Source organism: Lactuca sativa, chromosome 8 (assembly GCF_002870075.4).
Source record: "Lactuca sativa cultivar Salinas chromosome 8, Lsat_Salinas_v11, whole genome shotgun sequence".
NCBI classification, from domain to species: domain Eukaryota; kingdom Viridiplantae; phylum Streptophyta; class Magnoliopsida; order Asterales; family Asteraceae; genus Lactuca; species Lactuca sativa.
In genome coordinates, this window is record NC_056630.2 from 136,361,473 (window position 1) to 136,387,259 (window position 25,787).

Here is a 25,787-nt window from a genome sequence, read left to right on the forward strand (position 1 = left end):
CCGGTATCGTGCCGGTTCCGTCGCGAAACTTCAACGGGTCATAACTTCTTCGTTATAACTCGGTTTTCGGCGTTCTTTATATGTACGAAAACCTTGTAACATACTCTACAACTTGATTAAGGTTATTTATTCTAAATAATCTTTTGTCGAAAAGTCGTTTTCGACCCCTATTGCCTCTAATTTGACTAGCCCAGATTTGCGGGCGTTACACCTTTACGTGACTTTTGGGTGTTAGAAGGTCAGATCTATAAGTTAAAGAAACAGATCTGACCTCAGAAGGTCGTTTGAACATTTTCATGGAGGAAACTTGTCGAGTCCATGAATGGAATCGACAAGTCAGATCGTGTTATTCCGCAATTCGTGATCAGTGGTAACCCATCGAGTGAAAGGTTAACTCGACAAGTCGAGTGAGGGCTTATAAGGATTCAGAGGACACACATGGACTCGCCGAGTCACCCGAGTGCACTCGACAAGTCTGGTGAAAGTTGGACCATTAACTGGAGTTGATTTTCGTTGCCTTTTAGGGTTTGGTAACATTTGTACCATTGGAGGGGTAAAATGGTCTTTTCCCCTTCAGAGAGATTATAGGAAGGGATTAGTCAAGCCAATGAGAATCGTTGTTAATTAGAGATAAATTACTTTATGTGATTAGGCGGAGGCTAGATCAATATTTCGAGAACGAGACTTTCCGAGATTACCCGAGGTGAGTCTTCTCAATATACATTACCTAGAGTGGTATCTATGTGCAGACCAGAGGGTCTTATGTGTATGTGTATGTTTGAGAATTATGTGCTTTGTGTTATATGTATGCTATGTGTAATATAGACCGGACCAGAGAGTCCAACGATTTATGAGGCCAGAAGGTCCTCGAACAGACCGGACCGGGGGGTCCAACGAGCTATGGAACTGGAGGGTCCCACTGTGACGCATTAACCAGAGGGTCATACCGAGTTGTAGCCTCGAGTGGCTTATGTGCTGTATGTGGTATTTTGGGGAACTCACTAAGCATTTATGCTTACCGTGTTATGTGATTTGTGTTTCAGGTGCTAGCGAGGATCGCGAGAAGGCGCCGACATGATTTGTACACACTGGCAGTGGATTTGTAATTGAGATTCTAGGATATGTTTTACTGTGATAACATTTGATACCCTGGAGGTTTGAGATGATATATACGTGATATGTTATGTTTGAAAAATGATTTTTTTTTTAATTTTCACGATTACACACGTACTAGTGTTGGGAGGTTCTGTTAATAGGGAAATATGAGCATTAAGGAGATGAGTCGGAGGGGGAAGGTGACATTTTTATATAGAGCACAAAATTGGCAACACTAAGTAATAATGTGCCCGGTGATATGACAAAATTGACATTTTCCTTTGAAAGGCATGGGTTGTTTCACTAAGTCGGTGTGGGGTGGACCGAGGGTTGTTGTTGGTACAATTTGAGTATGATTTGTTGTGGGTGGGGAGGTTTTGGGCAAGGTGAACAGAAATAATGAAGGTGGTGTTAGGAGGAGAGGTGTGTTTGATAGTGAGTTCATGTTGAATGATATTTTCATGGAGATATTCAAAGGAGATGGGTGTGTCTCTAGCCCGTACTTTAGCGATGATATCTTCAAGATCCTTTGGTTTTCCCATTTGAGCCAACTCATCAGTGCAAAGTTAAATGGAATTCATGTATTCGGTGATGGTTTTGGTGCCTTTGAGAATGGTGTCAAGTCGGTATTTGGTTTAGAGGATGTGGCTTCGAGTTGGATTGGAAAATGTGTTGGAGAGAATAGTCCAAGCTTCACGAGAAAGTTTTGGCTTTAAGGATGAATGATGAGGTTGAAAGGGCTAGAGTGTCGGCTAGGGCACCTAACAATAGTTGATCTTGTTGGTGCCAAGTTTTGTATGTGGGATTGAGTTCTTTAGTAGACATGCAACTAGAATTCTCTAAAATTGGCATGGTGATATTGGTGATAGTGAATGGTGGAGGGGAAATGGTACCATATAGGTAGCCAATGAGACCATAGCCTTTAAGAAGGGATTGTACTCCAAATTGCCAAGAAAGATAGGTTTGGGAGATGAGTTCGGTGAAAGTGGCCATATTGACTAAGACTAAGGGTTTGGTAGGTTCATGGCTATTAGGAATGGTGTTTTTAGTTTTTGACATGATAGGAGTGTTGGTGTTAGGTTGATGATGAAAGCTTAAAAAGAGAGAGAGGGGGGGGGGAGTTAGGTTGTATTAGCTCTATGATATCATGTGACAAATAAAGAAACTTGAAGGTTTTCTATATTTGGAGCACATGTACAACAATACTTTTTATACAATATAAGGGAGACCTAAATACAACAAGCTTTTAATTGGTCCTATAATTAAGCTTAGGATCAAGGGATTTGATACATAATATTGGCAAGGATATTGTACATCGAATTAGGGAGATACATTCTTAATATACAAAGATTCATCCTTAACAATCCACTAGTCTAAGTTCAATGAGTATACTATTTTTCCACCTCTCATTTTAACCTTCTCAACTTAACATCACTTCATTTGGCTTCACTCCCCTCATTTAGGAAATGGTCACCATTCATTTCTTCGTCTTTTTATATAAATTTTCTAATAAATTTGAAGCAATTAAGATATTATCTTGTACACGTTTCAAAACAATAGAGATAGAGAGAAAAGAGATGAGTTGTTTCGGTAGTTTTGTGTCTCAAAATGGAGGGTACTGTACTCATCTCCTAAAATGGTATAGTGTTCCCTCACCTCCCTGCAATGCCACATCACCCCACCGCATGGTGCGATGAAGGTACAACATTTGGCCTAAGTAGCTATAATTGTAATATGAATATTTATTTAGTGGTTTTTGATGTGATCATGGATGATTTATATAATTTTTAAAGTATCAAATTTGTCTAAATCTTTATTCTTTATTGTTAACATTTTGTAATCACTTTGACAAAGTTGAAATGATTACAAAATATTAACTATAAAGATATAGACAAATTTGATATTTTAAAAATTATAGAAATCATCACAATGATAAATCAAACACCAACAAATAGATAATCCTAATACATTATGGTTGCTTGCGCCAAAGGGTATACCCCTATTGTATCATTCATCGGGGTGATGTGACATACATGGAGTTAGGGAAGCACTACACCACATAGTATAAGGCTAAGGTTGGAGGGAGTGGTGTCATCGAAACCGCACTCCCTTCACCACCACATAAGCACCACATCACTTTTTACCACACAAGTGTGGTTTCTTGCCACACCAAGGGAGTGGTGCCACACTTTTATTTTATTTTATTTTATTTTTGTGTTTTTTTAACTATTTTAATTTAATAAAACTTATTTTTTAATAAAAAAAACATAACTTTTCATTACTTGAAAATTAAAAAAAAAACATTACATTAAAAATTCAAAAAACATTACATTGCATTACGAAAAAAAACACACATGACATTAAAATAATCCTAAAAACTTAAAAAAAAAAAAAACACATGGCATTAAAATGTTTTGAATCCCGTAAATGTGTTCCACCAAGTCATTGCGAGGATTGTGAAATGTTTCAGTGCAACGTATCTCTTCTCTCCTGTTCATATACTCTTCGCCACCAATTTCTATTGGATGTGTCTCTGGTATGGTTTCTTCCTCGTCAAACGCACGTATCGCTCTTCCTTCGTCTTTAATAATCATGTTATGTAATATGAGACATGTATACATGATTTCTTGAAGCTTTTCCTAGCCTAAATTAATTGCTGGTTTTTTCAATATGAACCACTGTTTCTTCAGAGCTCCAAAGGCAAGCTCAACATCCTTTCTAGCTATTTCTTGAGCTCTCTTGAATTTTTTTTTCATCTAGAATCATGTGGACACGTAAATGATTTAACGAACACAACATACTCAGGATAGATTCCATCGACTAGATAAAAACCACACTTATATAGCATTCCACGCACTTCAAAAGTAGAATCCGGTGCAGATTCATCATATATGTTGTTAAATATAGGTGAACGATTAAAAACGTTGATTTCGTTAATCGAACAATGAGAACCAAAAAAAGGATGCCAAATCCACAAATCTTATGATGCAACTGCTTCAAGTATGACCGTTGGGTGACCATGATCACCTCGGGTAAATTGCCCATGATATGACATAGGGAAATTTTCCTATGCCCAATGGAAACAATCTAAACTTCCTAGCATTCCTGGAAACCCATGCACACTAGCATGATGAGCTTGCAATTGTAAGATGTCATTACGTATAGGCTTACGTAAATATTTTGGACTATAAAACTGAATCACAGTTTTGCAGAAATAGTGGAGATTGTCTCGTGCGGTCCTAGCAGACATCTTAAAACTCTCGTCTAACGCATCAGGCGGAATGCCATATCCTAACTGACGAATTGCGGTCGTGCATTTTTGTAAGGGAGTGAAACCGGGTGTAACTGTAGCATCGTAGTGTTGTTGAAAAAAAACTGCACTCCCACGTTACATCTTCAACTATATGTTCGTATAAACGTTTGAACATTCTAAAGCGTTTACGAAAATAGTACCCTTGATAATTGGCATTCTCTTGAAAATAGTCTTGTACCAAACATTGGTTGGCTTCTTCACGATTTATGAAAATATATTTTCGTGTTCTCCCTTGAGAACTTTCAGCTGCGTTATTACATAAAACATCGTATGTTTGTTCCGCCATTTGAGCACACAAAACAACGACATCAAAAATAACTTAAAATTCTTCAGAAGATGAAGAAGATGACATTTTTTAAAGAGATTGACGAATTTTTTTAAATAAATTAGAGAGAGAAGGGTGTTTTTTGGTTGAAAAAATGAAGTGTATGTAGTATTTTATAGGAAAGAAGAAAATATATTAAACGGTCGAATTTTTGACCGTTCAAAGATTCCTCCCCAACCAATCAAATTGCACGGCTATAAAGGGCCACACCATGGCCGAAACCGCAGGAGACTGTGGTCAGGGGCGGTGTGCGCGACTGAGGTGACAAAACTGCGGCCACTCCCTCAAGCCTAAGGGGAGTGGTAATACTCTTAACACTTTGTCACGTCGCATTTTTTAGTGTCACCTCATTTTTAACCATTTAGCACCTAATCTTAGCATTTGATAGGGAGTGATAATACTCCTAGCACTCCAATTTTTTATTTTTTTTATTTTTTATTTCTTTTTTCTAATTTAATTAAACTACTTTATTTTAATATACAAAAAAAATTTTGTGCACAAATATTAAACATATTTTATTTTTTTAAACCACAAACAATCAATATAATATAAATTATATTGGGGTAAAAATAGATTTATTAATAAAAAAAGATTGGTAAAAAGTTTAATTTTTAGTTAAATTGGGATAAAAATTGGATTTATTAATAAAAAAGGGAGGGGATTGAATTTTCTTTGAATAGTAAATCCACATGAATTTCCACGGATCACAAATAAGCTCTCTCTCTATATCTCTCCTGTAATGAATTTAATATCCACAGTTTTATGTCATTATTTAGTAATAAATAAATGAATAGTCACATGTTAAAATTAAAATTAGAATTTACTATAAAAATGCACAAACATAAATTTAAAATAGAATAATAACATTCTAATGAATATACGAATCATCAAACTTTAATATTCATATAAGAATTACTTCAACAATAAACATATACAACATTCATTACAGAATAATAACATAAACATAGTGTTTTTACGTTCTCACACTATTTACTGTTTTTTATTTGAACTTACTTCTATATATATATATATATATATATATATATATATATATATATATATATATATATATATATATATATATATATATAGGGAATGGTTATATGGAAAATGATGATTAGGGCAACACATATTTGAACCAATGAAAACATGACAGCACATCATTTTAGGATAACTACATAAATAACTTCCATAATATATTACTTGTGAATAAAGAAATGGACATATGTCATTTGATTATTGGTTCCAGCATATGTTATCCTAGTTATTTGTTTTCCATAGAACTCATTTCTAATATCTATCATTTTAATGGTTTAATGGTATTTATAGTTGTTGTTATGATTAGCTAATTTTAAAAAAGTTTATTTGCTTAAGATTTTAATATCTATCATTTTAATTATTTAAAACATCAAACATTGTTTTTGTTTTTAAAGGTAATAATATAATTTTTATGTATAATGTTACTTTTAACTATGGCTGTTGTAAGTTATTTTAAATAACGTATTTGAAAACTTTTAATTATTTTAATTTGGTTTCAGAAATTGAACTTTTTTAAAATTTATTCGATGAATTTTTTTTAGTTTCTTTGATTGTATTTATTTAAAACAACAAACATTGTTTTTGTTTTTAAAGATAACATTATAATTTTTTATATAATATTATTTTTATTTATTCTTATTGTAAGTTGTATTTAAGCTACTTATTTGAAAATCTTTAATGATTATAAAAAATAATTTCAAGTTTTTTTACGTTAATTTATGTTTACAATTTAGATATAACATTCTAATTTTTAATTTTTAACTATTTATAAAATAGTCTATCGATTTTTTTCAGTTTCACTGAAATTTTGATTTAAATTAACCATTTAACATTATATTGAATTTAATAATTTAACTATATTGTATAAAATCATAAATTATACAAAAGTTGTGACATTAAAATGACAATTGTTCATTTACACAAACATACCTAAATTAATAAGTTAACTATAATATTTTAAAAAAATTATAGTCATAATTTTATAAATAGAAGTAAAATATAGTATTTTAATATTGTAGTTTAGTTAATTTATGATTAAAATGTAGTTTTTGCATTAATTTAACATTATTAACCAATTTATAATAATTATTAGAAAAAAATTGAAAAGTCATGAAAGTTTTAAATGCATGTGGTGCAAGCAAAAATGTCTCATTTATATAAATTTAAAATATATATTTTTTAAATATAAAAATGTCATAGTTAACTTTGATATAATAATTATTATACTAATTTAGTATAAAATATTGATTATTTTGAGTTATATGATCATATTAAATCTATTAAAACTATATAGGCTTAATCGTCTCAGAGGACTCTAGCAGCATGTTACTCATAAATAAAATTAAATAGAGTATATGAATTAATGTTATTTATAGTTGTTGTTATAATTAATGTAACAGCCAAAAAGTTCCAACCAATTTAAATTTTTCAAAAAACAACCCGATTTCATTAATTTAAGGTTTTCAATACAATTAAATTAAAGTATTCTCAGAATCACATCACAACATAAACATGAGGAGCGGTACGATCACGCCTTCGTCTTGCCACGATCTCCTGAAGAACCTGAAAAACATTAAACCACAACTGTAAGCCCGAAAGCTTAGTGAGATATCCCCAAAATACCAACCACATATACCATACATGCATAACATGCCATATCATATCCGATCACGGAACAGCCATACATTTCGGGTGTACTGTGTGACTGGTCCGCCGCCCCGGCCAACAGTCCACCTGGTCCACCCTCCGAGTCTAGCCATATACAACGAGTCTACAGAGTGATTGGTCCGCCCGCACCAGGCCTTCGATCCACCTGGTCCACTCTCTGAGTCTACAATATGATTGGTCCGCCCGCACCGGGCCTTCAGTCGGCCTGGTCCACTCTCCGAGCCTCGGCACGTCTGGTCCGCCCTCTTGGGGCCTACAGCCTATCCGGACCGTTCACTGGGCCTTCAGGACAACCGGTCCGCCCTGGGTATCTTGGCCTACAGCACAAAGCAGGACTCGCCTCAACCCAACTCCAATCCAATCAACCATGTGCACATAAACATACAATCATATATCAATTCACAAACAACAAGCCGATCAAACAGATCACATAGCATATCATCATCCTAACCAGGATACCGACCTAACCGGTCACTAGCATAGCATCACCCTACATATCAGGATACCGACCTCAACCAGGTCTCTAACATACACCATCCTAACTACCAGGATGCAAACATATCAAAGCAATAACATAACAACAATACCCGGATCTCAATCCGATAAAGGGCCGGTCTTGGTGCCTTAGATCCTGTTGATATAGTGAGGATAACTCACCTTTCACTGCCGAAACTCTGAACTGAAGAGTAGGTTCTCGAGTCACCAACTCACCGTAAATCCCGAACTAGCCATCAACAAAATAAACATTAGGCCAGGCATACATCCACTTATCGGGCCAAGGCCAAAGTCCAAATCTTATACAAAGTCCAATATTGGCCCAATTTACCAAATTGGGCCCACCTCACCAAATGGGCCTAGATCCAAGGTCCATAACAATAATTGGGCCCAAAACACTCTATCCATAATTTCTAGACTTGGCTAATAAACCAACTACCCACAAACGGCCCAAACTTTAAGGCCCAATATTAAGGTCCAATCAGGGGGAGTACGCTGGGCGTACCCTCCTTGGTACGCGGGGCGTACACACTAAAACGCAGCTGAGGATCGGGGCCCTGATCCGCTATGCGGGGCGTAACTTCGCTACTCATAAAGTCCTTATAACCTCTTAATGGCTTAAGCTCTTAAGCCCAAACTTCAGATCCCTAGGCTAAATACGCCTAAAATTCATAAAGTCTCAAACTTTATCACTTGGGATGTCCAAAAGCTCTTAATCTAAGGTCTTAATCCATTAAGACCTATATATCTCACACATGGCACAACTACAGCCCTTGGGACCTCATTTTCTCACTCAAGACCTCTCCAAAGGTCTGAAAGGACAGATAATCTCGGCCAACACAAAGCATGAATCAAGATGAGAACTTTGGGACAAGAAAGATGCTATAACTTCACAACACTTAGATTTATGCAAAATAAATGGCAAGCAAGAAGCTTTATACCTCAAATAAGCTCCAAAGGATGATATTTCTTCAGATCTACAAGCTCCAATCGATCCTTCCCTTCTTTGACAACTTCTCCTTTCTTCTTCTAGCTTTTCTTTTGCCAAAATGAGCTTCCCAAGGCCAAACACACCCAACAATGGAGGGAATACGGGTTTCTAGGGTTTCTGAGGTTAAGGGTGAGCTTAAGGAGGCTAGGGTATGAACCAACATGTTCCTTATATAGTGGATGACCCTAATTTTAGGGTTTTAGAACTCTGAGAGTACGATGGGCGTACCTCTAGTACGCTAGGCGTACTCAGCCTTGCACCCGCGTCCATATACGCCTTACGCTGGGTGTAATCCCAGCTTACGCTGGGCGTACTCGGCGAGTCCCCAAATTTCATACTTGTTCCTCATTTTCCACTTTTCCCACAAGATGACCAAAATATCATTTCTCTTAAATCCCGGGGACTCACAATTAGGTACTCTTAGGAATGGGGCGTTACAATTCTCCCCCACTTAAATTAGGCTTCGCCCTCGAAGCCTTCGACACCTCTACTCTAGAACTTCTCCTGCCACGCACCACCTGGCATTATCCCAACCAGGTTCCTCAAGACGCAACCATCGAAACCCGAAACTCACTTTCTCCTTCTAGCGGTGTCCTGACTACTGCCTCAAGCCGGCCACCGGCTTCACCTTCTGATAACCACACCTATCAGGCTCCACACTTATCAACCGAGTACCACTCCATGGCACTTTCTCGATCCTGATCACAACAACCACTTGGCTCTTTCGAGCTAGATATAACCCTAAACCACCGGGTTCCCGATCCGGGTCCAACTCTAACCCTCCCATGCTGACAGAACAACACATTCTTCAGCCTCAGAGCAACTCCCATGAGTTCTCCTCTTGCAATCACATGCACATGCTACACTAGCTCAAACACCCTCGGGTTAGGAAAACCCGTCACACTGACGACACCTCCAAACATCCCCCAGGATGAATCGCCACTACATACACAATTCCTTGATCATAATCAAACTGGGAATCTAAGACCCCATCCCTGCACCCCTTCCGAGCCTCTCGGCTCTACTCCCGCAGAATCCCTTCCGCGACCTCAGCAGACATCCAATCCGGATGTGATCCCATACCACTGCCGCAATCATGCTGCTCAATGACCATAATTGGACCACTCCAATCATAACTCTGCGTTGCTGCTTTCACTTCCGTGAACTTACACTCCCTCTCGGCACTACATTCCTCTCTCTTTCCTTACCAAGGAAATCCACTTGGCCGCCTCATCACTACGACAAGTGCCACGGTGCTCGCTCGATGCTACACCACTCCCTTATAGCATAACCGCTATCCATGCAACACACATGCTCTGAATCTGCTCGCAAGGACTCTCGAGTCCATGCACCATCTCCACTAATCGAGATCAATACCCGGGGCCAGACCTTCCAATGCTAACATATCGCGACATACTCAATCCATTTCCTTGAACCGATCTAACAATACTTGCAGAGTCTTCCGCATGACTGGACCGCCTTACCAGGCCTTCAGCCAATCTGGACCACTCTCAGAACCTTCAGCCAATCTGGACCGCCCTCCAGGGCCTTCAGCCTGGCTGGACCGTTCTCCGAGCCTTCGGCCTGACTGGTACGCCTACCGGCCTTCAGTCTATCCGGTCCACTCAACTAGCATCCATCATTCCGAGTTATCTCTCTGGGAAATCCTCCCATGCATACTGTTCTAGCCATCTAGGGGTTACGAACTCTATCTCCACTATACAAACTCGATCCCGGCCTGAACCTAGGCCCTCCACAATCAAATACCCTTGGTTTGTATCCCGCCCCGCATGCATGTCACTTACTTATACCAGCCTACGCTCTTGGCTGACAGAACACTGCTGAATCCCAAACAACTAAACAACCTCACATGCTCATCGATCCTCCGGAGAATTTTCCAATTCTCCCCCACTTAGGGCACTGACTATCAACCACCGGTCGCTATCACCGACCTCCCAAAACAACCCTGCACAAAACCAACACTTACACGCGGACTGATTCCCACTAGCACTAACAACCTTCACAAAATCACATATCAACACTGATTAACCCGAGCTTGAAAGAAACTCAATCTACAGCCCTTGGGACCTCATTTTTCTCACTCAAGACCTCTCCAAAGGTCTGAAAGGACAGGTAATCTCGGCCAACACAAAGCATGACTCAAGATGAGAACTTTGGGATAAGAAAGATGCTAAAACTTCACAACACTTAGATCTATGCAAAATAAATGGCAAGCAAGAAGCTTTATACCTCAAAGAAGCTCCAAAGGATGATATCTCTTCAGATCTACAAGCTCCAATCGATCCTTCCCTTCTTTGACAACTTCTCTTTTCTTCTTCTAGCTTTTCTTTTGCCAAAATGAGCTTCCCAAGGCCAAACACACCCAACAATGGAGGGAATACGGGTTTCTAGGGTTTCTGAGGTTAAGGGTGAGCTTAAGGAGGCTAGGGTATGAACCAACATGTTCCTTATATAGTGGATGACCCTAATTTTAGGGTTTTAGAACTCTGAGAGTACGATGGGCGTACCTCTAGTACGTTGGGCGTACTCAGCCTTGCACCCGCGTCCATATACGCCTTATGTTGGGCGTAATCCCAACTTACGCTGGGCGTACTCGGCGAGTCCCCAAATTTCATACTTGTTCCTCATTTTCCACTTTTCCCACAAGATAACCAAAATATCATTTCTCTTAAATCCCGGGGACTCACAATTAGGTACTCTTAGGAACGGGGCGTTACAATTAATTAGTTAAAAAAAGATTTTAAAACTACATTTGGTTAGCCTTTTAATTTGGGCTAATGTCATAAAAACCTTCAAGTTTTCAGGGTTTTGTCGGTTTTGCCCAAAGTTGAATTTTATGTCCGCTTTTACCCTAACATTTTCCAAAAAATGTTCGGTTTTACTCTTTTACCGGTGATAAAAGGTTACCATTATATTAACTTCGCAAAAAAACCCTTAAGTTTTACAGTTTTTTTTACGTTTTTACCCTTAAGTTTATAATTTTTTAACACTTTTACCCTATGTATTTTTTTTTTCATATTATACGTATTCAAGCAGAAAACATCATATTTATAAACGAAAAAAATTAACTAAATACTGTATTTACATTTTTTAATGTTAATTCTTTATATATATATATATATATATATATATATATATATATATATATATATGTGTGTGTGTGTGTGTGTGTGTGTGTGTGTGGGGGTTTTTTTTTTCTTGGATAAACTATTTAAGATGTAAAAAAAATTAATATGTTTTTAGAACTACAAATACGTATTTTTATGTATTTAAAGATATACATATCAATAAAAAAACTTGTTCATTCATAAACATGTTTATATAAGTATACACATATATTTTTAGAAGTGTAAATATGTATTTTGATATATGTTTTTTTTTAAAGTATAAATATATTTTTAGAAGTATAGATACATATTAATATATAAAAAAATAAAAATATGTATTTATACTTCTAAAAACTATATCTATAAAACACATATTCATAATTCTAAAAATATGATTTATCTTTTAAATGGTATAACCATGCAAAAACACAAATACACACAAACAAATATATATATATATATATATATATATATATATATATATATATATATAATATTTAATTAAATATTTTTTCGTATATAAATACGAGTTTTCTGCATGAATATGTATATTATGAAAAAAAAAATACTTAGGGTAAAAGTGTAAAAAAAATTATAAACTTAAAGGTAAAAACGTAAAAAAAATGGTAAACTTAAGGGGTTTTTTGCGAATTTAATATAATGGTCATAAGACCTCAAACCAACACAAAAACCTTTAAACTTGTTTTCTTTATGAAGTTTGAATGTGATTTGTATACATGTCTACCCAAACGATTGATCTTTTAATAGTAAACGTTTCATTAAATGTTTATTAAACATAATATAAGTTATAAAATATTTGAATGTTAAACCATTATTAAGAAGACTTTTAAGTTGTATTAGTTAAAAGATAGGGGTTTCAAATGAATATGGTTTGAACAAAAATGATTCTATATAGTTTTGGGAGTTTCAAATACATGAGGTTCAAGAAAAAATGCTATCTTTATATATATATATATATATATATATATATATATATATATATATATATATATATATATATATATATATATATATATAAATTTTTGACGAACTGATCTTAGCTTACCCCCTAGTGAGTGCTAGGGGGTGGTGTGTGTTTGGGCTTAAGTGCTTAACGAGTTTAGCGAAAGTTCTTAACATCCCCATTCCCCTTAGCCTAAGAGACTAAACTTTTAAAGTTTTATGTGCCCAAATTAAAAGAAAGTACAATCTTGTTTTCTTATATATTTTTATTATAAAACAACCTTGGATTATTGTTTTTTTTTGTTAATAGTATTTTTGTTATTTTAGAGCACTAACATAATGTATAGGGTGAAAATTGTTTTCATTTTTTAAAAAAGGTTTTGGAAAACAAAGATGAGTTTTCATTTTCATTGTCAATAACAATTTAAAAAACTTATTTTGTTGAATCAATGGAATTTTTATTTTCCATTTTAAAAATTTAGAAATCTTTTGAAAACCGTAAAAATTAATTTTATAATTTAATTACTACTTGGAAAAAAAATCAGTTTTATGGATTTTTTTTTGAAAACTGAATCAACTGAACGCTATTTCAAAAAATTTATTTCATTTAAAAATTTTCATAAAATCTAAGAATTTTTTTACAACAAAACACACCCTTAAATATTATGTTCTTAATATGGTAAATGACTTCTTTTGTGGGTATGTGGCTACACCTTCGCAGTTATGCATTGACTTGATAGTATAGATGGATGTGAAATTGGTAATGGAAATCACCAATTCAAAACATGCTCCCATATTTTGTACGACCTAGTCTAAAGAAAGATCGAAAAACCCAAATTTTGTACACTATAGTAAAAATTCATTTTAGAAACCTAAATATGTAAATGGATTATCCTTATTTAGTTTGTGAAAAAGTTTGTTTTTCAGTTTATGATATAAATTTCATTATACCCAAGTTATTGTACGAGATAATGACTTAAAAGGGTAATATATTTTTTGATTTGTATACATTTAGTCACTAAATTTTTTTTTTATACACATTTACCCTTCAACTTGTTAAACTGTACACATTTAGTTCTTATGACCGGCTACTCCAGGTTAGCCGGTAAAAATCCTACCTAATAAATGAAAATAATTTTGCCACATGTCACTCTTTCATTAACTTGGACACATGTCATTTTTTGGTATTTTTTATTAAATATTTTCTTTCCATTTGTCATTTTTTTATTTTTTATCTTTTCTTAATTAACACATCATATTTACATCTCAATTAATAATTACCTTAATTGAAAATAACCAATAAATTACAATATTACTATTCATATAATATTTAATATGTTTCCTTTTAAATTCAAAATTTTAATTTTAAATTTCAAATCTAAAATTTTAAATTTAAATAAATTTTTGTTTAAACTTTCATATTTAATTTTTTATTTTATCAAACCCGTATAACATACGGGTCTCACATCTAGTGACTTAATAGGGTAATATATTTCTCACTTTGTACACATTTATTCCTTAATATTTTTGTACACATTTAGTCCTTAATATTTTTTTTTGTTGCAAAATAAATCATTTTTGTTTTTGTACTCATTCAGTACTTTTGAATGATTTCTGTAGTTTTTTCTCAGAACATCTTACATGGGATAGTCATATGGTGGTGGGATAGGTTGATGTGGTCTTGCTATATGTTGTAGGCCAAGATACCTGATGTGGGCCGACTGTAAGCCGTAGGCACGTCGGCTCGAGAAGAGCGGTTAGGTTAAGGCGACATGCCGACAAACCCTTGGTATTTCAGTCCGTTGACTGATTGGACCTGTTGCTTGTTGGCATTTCAGTCTGATGACTAATTGGACCAAGATATTCCAATCTGGTGAGTATAGGTCCGTTATGCATGATAATACATTTGTTGTATCGAATATTTTGGGAGAAACTCACTAAACTTTGTGTTTACCGGTTGTTTATGTTTTCAGGTTCTATCGTTGATCGTAGGAAGGCGAAGACATTACTGTACACACTCATCAGCAGTAGTGAGGATTCCACGTTTCTTATATTACTCTGATTTTCGATAAATGTATTTTGGAATAAACGGTTTTTCTTAATAATGGATTTATAATTAGGGACTTTTACCTTATTTAAAAATGAAAATTTTTTGTTATGAAAATGAAACGTTACACATAAATATCAACAATCCCACATACTTCATCAATGATTGTCCTACGTAAGATGTCGTGAGAATAACCTAAAGAAATTATTCATAAGTATTGAATGAGTACAAAAACAAAAATGACTTATTTTGAAACAAAAAAAAATATTAAGGACTAAATGTGTACAAAAATATTAAGGACTAAATGTGTACAAAATGAAAAATATATTACCCTATTATGTCATTTTAACCGACTAACTTGGAGTAACCGGTCATAAGGACTGAATGTTTATAGTTTAACAAGTTGAAGGGGTAAATGTGAGCGAAAAAAAAAACCGATGACCAAATGTATACAAATCGAAAAATATATTACCATATTAATTCATTATCCCTTATTGTACATGATCAAACCATGCAAAGTCATCTAAATTGGTTTTGTGCTTATTTTCATATAAAACATCAAATATCGAACACAATTCTTTTCACATCATTAAAATTTCACATTTAACAAATGCATTTAATTATGTATTTTTGAAAAAGCATGTTCTTCATCGATCAATACATTTTGTGAATCAAATGAGCACTAAAAACCAATAACATACTGTATATTTTATTTATTATTGTTTTTATCAATAAAAGTGTGAGTCATTCTTGTTTGACCTAAATGTAGTATATATATATATATATATATATATATATATATATATATATATATATATATATATATATATATATATATATATATATATAGGAACGAGTTCTATGGAAAACAAATAACTAGGACAACATCTACCGGAACCAATAATCAAATGACACGTGTTCATTTCTTTCTTCACAAGTAATGTATTGTGGAAGTGATGTGTTGTCATGTTTTTATTGGTTCAAATATATGTTGCCCTAATCATTCATTTTTTATATAACTCTTCCCTCTATATATATATATATATATATATATATATATATATATATATATATATATATATATATATATATATATATATATATATATATATATATATATATATATATATATATATATATATATTACATCGCCTAAACGCAAATCATTTGATGAAGTAAAAATGTAACAAAAAATGAATAAGAACGTATTTAGTGGACTAGTTAGGAAACATATAACTAGTAGTTGAAACTATAATTTTTATATGTGCAAGGTATAAATAGTTGTTCGTTTTTAAATATATAAAATTATATAAAATAAAAAACTTTTTTAAGATCTTAAAAACTATTTGAAGTAGCTTTTTAGATTATAACTTTTTTTTTGTTTAAGAATAAGATCTAAATGCTCCTCTGGTCTAACAATCTTTTTTGTATGTCCAAGCTTTTTCTTGAAAGCTAAAAACTATAAATTTCCAAAACTTCATAACAACGTCTTAAATCACAATGTTTGTTCTTGTAATAAATCAAAATGTATAGATATCATATAAATGCTTTATTTGTTGCACCTACCGTCCCTAAAATGATATTATATAAATGCTTTATTTGTTTCCATATGTCGTCCTTAAAATTATTCTTTGTTGTGATGATTGTCCTCGGCTACGATGTTAACAAATGGATTTAAGTCCAAGATAAAGAGTTAATGACTTTTAAAGATAATAATTATATATATATATATATATATATATATATATATATATATATATATATATATATATATATATATATATATATATATAGATAGATAGATAGATAGATAGATAGATAGATAGAGAGAGAGAGAGAGAGAGAGAGAGATTCAAATATTTTTGACAACTATTGTGTGCATAAATGCACCAATAGGAATTCAGGAAAAATTTAATTCTTAAATAATCAAGATAAGGCTGGATATGTAATTTTGCATATAAAGTAAATAATAACCAAAAGTAAATCCCTTGATTCATGGATCAAATCCCTTAAATTAGACCACCGATTCCCCCTTTTCTCTAAAAATCATCGTCTACACCCGCCGGACTCTCTGGATTAGCAGCAGCAAGGCAATTGATTTTTCTAGGGTTTAAAGTCGTGGTCTTCGGTTGATCGCCCCAGAAGCAGAAATTAAAACGAAACTAAGGAGCCATTCAAATCGGTTCACTTCATCTTCGAGTTCTCCATCGTCATCTTTGGTTGATCGTCCCAGAAGTCATGGAAGAACTGTTCTCCCTTCATCATCGCTTTTGATGCTTAATTCCCCATCTTCTCAGGCAATAACAGCCTGTAATGGTAATCATATGTAATCAATCTTCATTCTTTTTATTTTTTTTAAGCTTTTGGGCTTTTTATGAAGTTGAATCTACGAAGCACATGAACGAGCGTTTGGTAATGGTTGTTAACTTCTCAGAATTCGTACAAGTTACAACTAATTGATTCTTGATATGAGTTATGACTACGATGATTTAAATAAAGATTTGTGCATCTGATTTGCCCGCCAAATGTTTGTTAAAATGCTTGAATCAAATATTTCAGCCATTTTTTTAAATATTTGAGCTATCATATCTCTCTCATACTAGCTTGGAATGATATGAAATTTGTTTCTGCATATTCTCGTTTGTGTTAGCTCCAAGTTAGGTTCAGAAGTCATTTAAATTTGATTAATATTGGTTTAGTTATAGTCCTTCGAACATGCAATGTTACAGCTGTATTTTTAGCACTCTTTGTTCAGAAACATTTGTGATGTTTGAACTGTCATATTTACCACATTCTAACTTGTAATAAGTTGACCTTTTTCCAAAATATTGTCCTCTGTATTAGCTACAATGTAGTCATTGTAATTAGATTAAGTCGATAATTTGGATCAGATGACTCGGGGAATACTTGATCAAGTGACTCGAGTACATTCTGTTAGAATAAATTAAAAGTCTTTAATGTCTAACATATTCTGTTAGAATTATAGTTTTATTCTGTTAGAATATACTGAAAGTTATACTATTTTAAAGTTGATTATGTTTTTTTTTTCGGATTTAGGCTTTGAAGGGGCTGCCATTGATGTGGAAAATGAAGAAAACATGGAGAACGAGAGTATTCTAATAGAATGCTGTTATTTTTTAAGAATGTTATTCATTTTTGTTGATATTCTTTTAGAATATTTATAATATATTAAAATGTATAAGACTTTTAGTCTGTAACAATATGTATGAATTTGTATTTAAGTTCGGATGTATAAGAATATATTAGAATGTTTGTTATTTTTCAACATATGATCCAAGAATTTTGTTTTTCATCAATAATATTCTATTAGAATAAAATTCTGAAAGAGTATCATTCTAACAAAAAATATTCTGGTAGAATAAAATCGGTAAAATTTAAATTGAATTAATTAAAAAATTCAGATTTTTTTTTTAAATTAGGAGAATTCATCATCCCTAAAAATCCGAAAATTTCCTTTTATAAATGTAGTTATTTGTCCAAAATACCCTTTTGCTAAAAATTGTGTGATTATATGGTACATGTTACCCCATTGTAATATCATACACTCTCAAATCATGTCCATTTATTAAGTTCATCCGTTGGTCCAGATCTGTGCATTCTGGCACACAATACTTAGTAAAAACAAAATAACCTAAGCCTATATATATATATATATATATATATATATATATATATATATATATATATATATATATTCATCAAAGTTATTTATATACAAGTCTTTTCATTAAGCCTTTTTTTTTTATCTTTTTCAAAATATACTATTATGATCCGTTAGGTTTTGTTGTTTATATTAAGTTATTAATCTATTTTATTTTGTACATATTTTATCATTAATCTTACATTATATATATATATATATATATATATATATATATATATATATATATATATATATATATATATATATATATATATATATATATATATATATATATATGGCTAGCCCAAGCCCAGGGCAGCAAATCCTGAAGGGGCATGAATCTTTCAAAATCTATTATATATGTATTTTGTTATTTGGGTCATATTTGATAAACTACTAAGTTTAGTTCCTTTCAAAAAGGGGAAGCCAGAAGCGCTTCTTAACATTGAGACTTATTACGATGTGGATTGGAATTTGATTTCGCATGCTTCCCACTTTTCGATCCAAGCACCAACCACACGTCCACGCCTAATAATTGAAGATGATGAAGACGAGGCGTCTCGTTTTGTAGAAGGTGATGGACCATTCAAAATAAAAATCTTAATCTAGTCTAATTCAAGCCAACTGTTTTGTTATGTTCTCTCACTCTCGCTTAGTCGCTCCTCCTAATTTTGCTTCTTTCTTAATCGTTTCTTCTACAGTCCTATTATTCTTCTAAAGATTCAAACAATCATTCACTCTGCTAATCACTCATATTAAAGTGAAGTATCAAAGAGTAATTAAACGATTCGGTCCTCCTAATCGATATAGGTAAGTTTTCCCCAGTATTTTAAATAGAGCTTAATCAAGGGCTGCTATAAGTTTTCCTGATTTTATGAAATTTTAGTTTTCTTATATAACTAACTGCTGAAAATAAGTTGTCGATCAAACTTGTAATATTCTTGATCCAGGGTTGCTGTAAGTTCATTGATTTTTGGAGATAATTTTATTTCTTAAATTTCTTGAAACTTTTATAAGGTTTTATGCTATACGATTTTCTTAATGTAATTGTTTTTCTTACTTCTGATTAATCTGATGTATGCTAAATTCTAATTGAAAGTCTGATATGTGCATTCTGATTTTGAAAATCCGTTATAAGATTCTGAATTTTATAACTCTATATATCTTGATTTTGAAATTTTGGTACTGAAATTCTGATATTGAAAATCTGTAATGTGAAAATCTAATGTATCTGAAATTCTTAAGTGAATTAAAATGCTAAAATTCTTATTTTAAAAATCTGATGTATCTGAAAATTTGATATTAAAATTATGATATTAAATTTCTGGTATCGAAATTGTGTTATGTGAATTCCAATTTTGAAAAATTGATGTGTATGAAAATCTAATAGGTTATCTGAATAATATGATGTATCAGATTTATGAAAATCTTATGTTAATGTAATTTTTGAAAATTTGAAGTACCATGACTCAATAAAGTTTCTAACAGATTAGCAATTTCAAGTATCAAATGTCAATTTGTACAAAGTCTTTAATTAAAATAAAATAAGAGGTATTTGGCTTCCAAAAAAATGAATGAAGACATTGTATTAAATGAATTTCTGTATGATTTTGTTTGTATAACCTTGATTTAAGTTGGCTATAATTTTTTTTTCATTTTTGCTATATAAATTGTTTTTTATATAAGGACATTAATTTAGTATCTCGCCCGAGGCATTGAAAATCAATAGACCGGCCATATATATATATATATATATATATATATATATATATATATATATATATATATATATATATATATAGTTTTTTTTACTTACTAATATTATAAAATTACATTATATTATGTACTGAAACCAAGAAAAGCTTCATTCCTTCCATAATTAACATCCAATCATTTTCAACTTTCTGAATTCAAAATGACAAGATATGAACATTATTGCTAATGATAATTCACCACATGTAAAAAGGTAACAAGGTCCTCTATGAAGATCAAAATTCAAAAGAAAACACTAAGGTTGGAGGGTATCTAGCGGGGAAGAAGGTGCGGGAAAGAAATCGCATCCGGAAACACAATATTGTGACCGCGATTTAGGGGTGTGGGGAAAGGGTGAGGGGAGGCTATCCCACCCTCTCTCTTCTCGTGTGATTGATCAACATTCTTTTTTAATTTTTTTGTTCAGTTTTTTTAATATTTATTAAATTTTATATATATATATATATATATATATATATATATATATATATATATATATATATATATATATATATATATAAAATTAAAATTTTGAATATAGTGAAAGGCGAGTGACTGGAAAGCTGACATGACATTCAAAAAGTGAAAGGTGAAAGATGGGTATACCCTATGGCCTAAGGATAGTCGTAACGTCTCAAATTTCAAACTATAATTTTCTTTTCTTTTTTAAAATGTAAACAAGACATTCTTTTTCCATAAAGGTGAAGAACTAATAGTTCCGAAACCCAAAAAGCTGAACATATGAAAATCATTGTATCTAAAAACACCAAAAGTAGCGAAAGTATAAAACATAAACATAGGAGATGTGCATGTGTCATGGTCGCGTTGGAGCCTTCCCATTGCCAGAAGCACAACTTAAATAACATTTAATACACACCTATAAACACAAAACTTAGTGAGTTTCCAAAATATCACAAATACGAAAGTAATAACTATGCATAAACCAAATTAGGTTGTTTAGCTCACGGCCTAACCCGATCTTGCTATCATCATAATCGGGCTTGTTTGACTCACAATCTAATCCGATCTTGTCATCATCCTAATCGGACAGTTTGACTCACGGCCGGATTTGGTCTTGTCATCAGCCAAATAAAGCATATTAAACATACAAGCAAACAAGTATCCCGTATATGCAACAAGACCACGTGAAGGAGAAGCATAAAGTTGTAAGCCATGACCAATGGTACCCCGTGTATAACAAAGGGCAGTGAGGTGAGGGTCACGAGGATCGTGTGTGAAGAGACAAATCTGGTGAACAACATAGGCAATGTCTGGTCTGGTGAATGTAAGATATTACATGACACCAGCTAGACTCCGATACATGGTAGGATCTGCAATAAGGAGGGCCAGAAGAATCCAATTTAGAGAAGGTGTCAGCTGGGGTACGAGTTGGTTTACAATTCAACATATGAGCACGGTTAAGGATCTCTAAGGCATACTTGCGTTGAGATAAGAACATGCCTGACTTGTCTCTGGTAACCGCAATACTAAGAAAATAGTTAGATCCCCAAGGTTTGTCATAGAAAACTCAGTACTAAGAGTGGAAGTGATGCGTTGTATCAAGGCATTGGATGAAGCAGTAAGAACTATATCATCCACATAAAGAGGCAGGTAGGCTGTATGCGGCCTCTGTCTATAAGTGAATAAAGAAGAGTCACAACGACTGTTAGTAAAACCAAGTTTGCAAATGTATTGCGCAAACCGATGAAACCAAGCCCATGGAGCCCGCTTGAGGCCATATAAAGATCTCTGTAGCAAACACGTGTGATGTGGATATCTAAAATGCCGAAACCCCAGTGGCTGATGCATATAGACGGTCTCATGCAAATCACCATGAAGGAATGCATTTTTCACATCAAGTAGTCGAACAGGCCAATTTTAAGAGACAACCAATGTGAGAACCGTGCGGATGGTGGTGGGTTTAACCATTGGACTAAATGTCTCATCGCAATCAATGCCTGGTCATTGACTACGACCATTTGCTACAAATCTAGCCTTGTAGCGTGCCAAAGATCCATCAGCATGTTGCTTTTTCTTAAACAGCCATATACAATTTATAATGTTTGCACCTGCAGTTCATGGAGCTAGAACCCACGTTTTATTAGTGATAAGAGCATTAAATTCATCCTTCATTGCATTAAACCAGTGAGGATCTTTAAAACCTTGTAAATTGTTATGGGGAATCGGAGAAGAAGTATCAACATGAAGATTCAATTTCCGAATGGGTTTGACAATACCTACACGAGACCTAGTGACCATTGGATGAGAAGGAGCCGGAGGAGATAAACTTGGATCTAGAGAGGTGACTGAGTCAGGAGAGAGAGATTTGGTTGTTTTGGATGAGCAAAACAAAATACCCGAGCCGTTCAGAGAGGCAGCGGACGAAAAAGGAGAGACAGTCGAGGCTGCTGTTGAAGAAGTCGAAGGACTGGCAGGGATATCGCCATGCACGGGTGAGGGTGGAGGGACATAATTTTGTAAGGTAGGAGAAGTATGTGTAGGCGATGTTTGGCGTAAGGAAGCTGAGGGTATGTGGTGATCATCAATTTGATTGAGAAACTCATAGGAGGGAGGCAAATCTGGAGTCATTGACCCGAATGGAAAAATTGTTTCATCGAAGGTAAAATGGTGAGATATAATGATATCTTGAGTTTCAAGATTGAGACAACGAAAGCCCTTATGTTGCAATGGATACCCAAGAAAAATGAAAGGAACGGATTTGGGTCCAACTTTGTGTGAGTTATTTGTGCGCACATAACAGAGACAACCAAAAACACGAAGATGGGAGTATGATGGTAGTTAGTTAAACAATTTTCGAAAAGGTATGTCATTGTGTAAGGTGGTGGATGGAAGGATATTTAAGAGGTAAACTGCCATATGTAACGCTTCCACCCAATATGTAGGTGGAAGATGAGCATGAAAAAGGAGAGTGTGGGTCATGTTTTTGATGGTTCTCAACATTCGTTCAAAATTTCCATTTTGTTAGGAAGTATGAGGGCATGAGAAATGAATATGAATGCCATTAGAGTCACAAAGGTCATGAAATTGTTTGTTTTTGTATTCCTCCCCGTTGTCACATTGGAAAGATTAGATTTCGGTTTTAAACTGATTTTTAACATATTGGCGAAAATGCACAAATTTAGAGAACACATCGGATTTAAAACGCAAAGGATAAACCCAAACAAAGTGTGTGAAATTATCAAGGAAGATAACATAATATTTGATATCACATCGTAGGAGGATTTGTTTGGTTTGAAGATCCTTCACATGAAAACCAAACGGGTCAAATTCAATGCTACACCAATTATCATCAGTAAAACGACGAACATAAATGAGATTTTTAATGATATTGGGAGTAATAAGAACATTTTTAAGAGTCAAAGGGTGATAAGGATGTAAATATGAAAGATCAGTGTTTCCTATTTTATTTACAACAATTTTAGATCCATCACCAACAAATACAAAAGAACAATTAACGTGATCACTAATACGTGGGTCTGGATGAAGGTTATCTGTGGTCCCGTTGTCTATATACCAGTCATTATTGTTGGGGTCATTCAAATTCATAGTGCTAAACATTTCTAGTAATGCAGTGGGCACCGTATTATGTTGTAGCAGGTGGAGAAAACAAGTTCCAAGGAGGCGAGAGTTGAGTGTTGGTTGCATAAGCCTGTTGAGGTTGTTGGGCCGGCGCATATTGTCTTTGATATTGTTGAGTGTTTGCTGTCCAGGTGAGCTGCAGATTGTTGTTGGGCTGAGGCAAAGGGAGGAGGCCCACCTGTTGTCCTAGTTGATACCAACCAAAACCCCACCCATGTGGGACATTTTGACTTTGACCAGAGAACCCAGAAGCTAGAAAAACATTCGACCCAACATAAGATGTCGACCCACCCTGAAAGTGACCACCACGACTTCCACTGATTCGCCCCCCTCGACCTCCGTTTCTGCCGCCCCTGTTTCCTCGACCATCAGTTCTTCCTCCACGGCCTTGCGGACTGCCACGAGTGTGATAAGTTGTTGAGAGAGCGGTCGGCAAGGAAGAGTGGTCAGAGTGATGAGGTCCACTGTTGCATTGCTCATTGAGGAGAAGATGATGATCCTCATCTTCAAGCATAGAGCGACCCTCAAGGAAGAAGGGAATGGTTTCTACCATCTGATTAGACTCGCAACATGGTTGAATTTGGAAGAAAGTCCATTTATTGTGTAGATAACTAGGTTCTTCTCGGATACTTCAGCATCAAGATTCTCTAAAAGATCAGCAAGTGTTTGAATCTTGTTGCAATATTGGGTGATAGTGGAGGATCCCATGGTAAGATTACGTAATTGGGAGTCATATTGTATTGTTTTGGAATCCTTATTGGAGTGAAAGAGGGTCGAGTTACGACCACAGAGCATGTGCATTTGGCTTCTTCTTGGAGGACATCTATAGTAGAGAAGGAGAAAGCATACCATAAATCCACATCTTGACGATGTTATCGATTCGTTTCCATTCCTCCATGTCGGAGGAGGCAGGATCAGCGGGTGGTTGAAGATGGTGACCTACACCGAACCCAGAACAATGTGTTTCAAATAGTTCATGCCATGAGTCGTAATTCATTCTTTCAAGATCAAGAATAATTGGAATGGAGGATCGGATATTTGCGATGCCGTATGGGTTTTCGGTGATTTTGGAATCAACAGTCTTGGGGATTTCAGTGATTTTGGGATCAGTAGTCTTGGGATTTTCATCGTTTTTACCAACCATAGTAGAGAAGACAGGAAGGGGAAAGAGATTGGAAAGGTAGAATGAGAAAGAGAACAAAGCAGAAAACAGTCGGCAAGAGGAGAAGAACGGCTGCTAGGGTCAAGAGAATTTTTAGGAGATGTTGATTCACAACTCTGATACCATGAACAAGGGATCTTTTCCCATGCCACCTCATTCTTATTATTTAGAATATATATATATATATATATATATATATATATATATATATATATACACACACACACAATAGTGCGCTTGAGGCATATAACAAATATAAAAGGCCTAATAACTATACAATAATCAAGCAATACAAAAATAGATATGTAGACTAACAAGACCATAATGGTCTAGCTAAGCATACAATCATGTCATAGTATTACACAAACATCCAACATATAAAGGATCCAATTACGACATAAGTAATATAGTATGAGGACCGATAAAATTAGGTTATCGTTTGTCGGTCAAAACCACCACGAAATCACTATGTAAAAGACCTAATATATTACATGCGACACTTTTTAAGGCAATTGAAGTATTTACACTTAGAAATGCATTCAGAAT

The 25,787-nt window shown here is 34.0% G+C and overlaps 1 protein-coding gene across 1 annotated transcript; it reads right to left on the bottom strand.

Moving 5' to 3' along the window:
- Positions 1 to 24,902: 24,902 nt before the first annotated feature.
- Positions 24,903 to 25,223, bottom strand: LOC111907614 (uncharacterized). Its single transcript, XM_023903407.1, has one exon. The coding sequence runs from the start codon at positions 25,221 to 25,223 to the stop codon at positions 24,903 to 24,905; it is 321 nt and encodes a 106-aa protein (XP_023759175.1).
- Between the last annotated feature and the right edge of the window lie 564 nt (positions 25,224 to 25,787).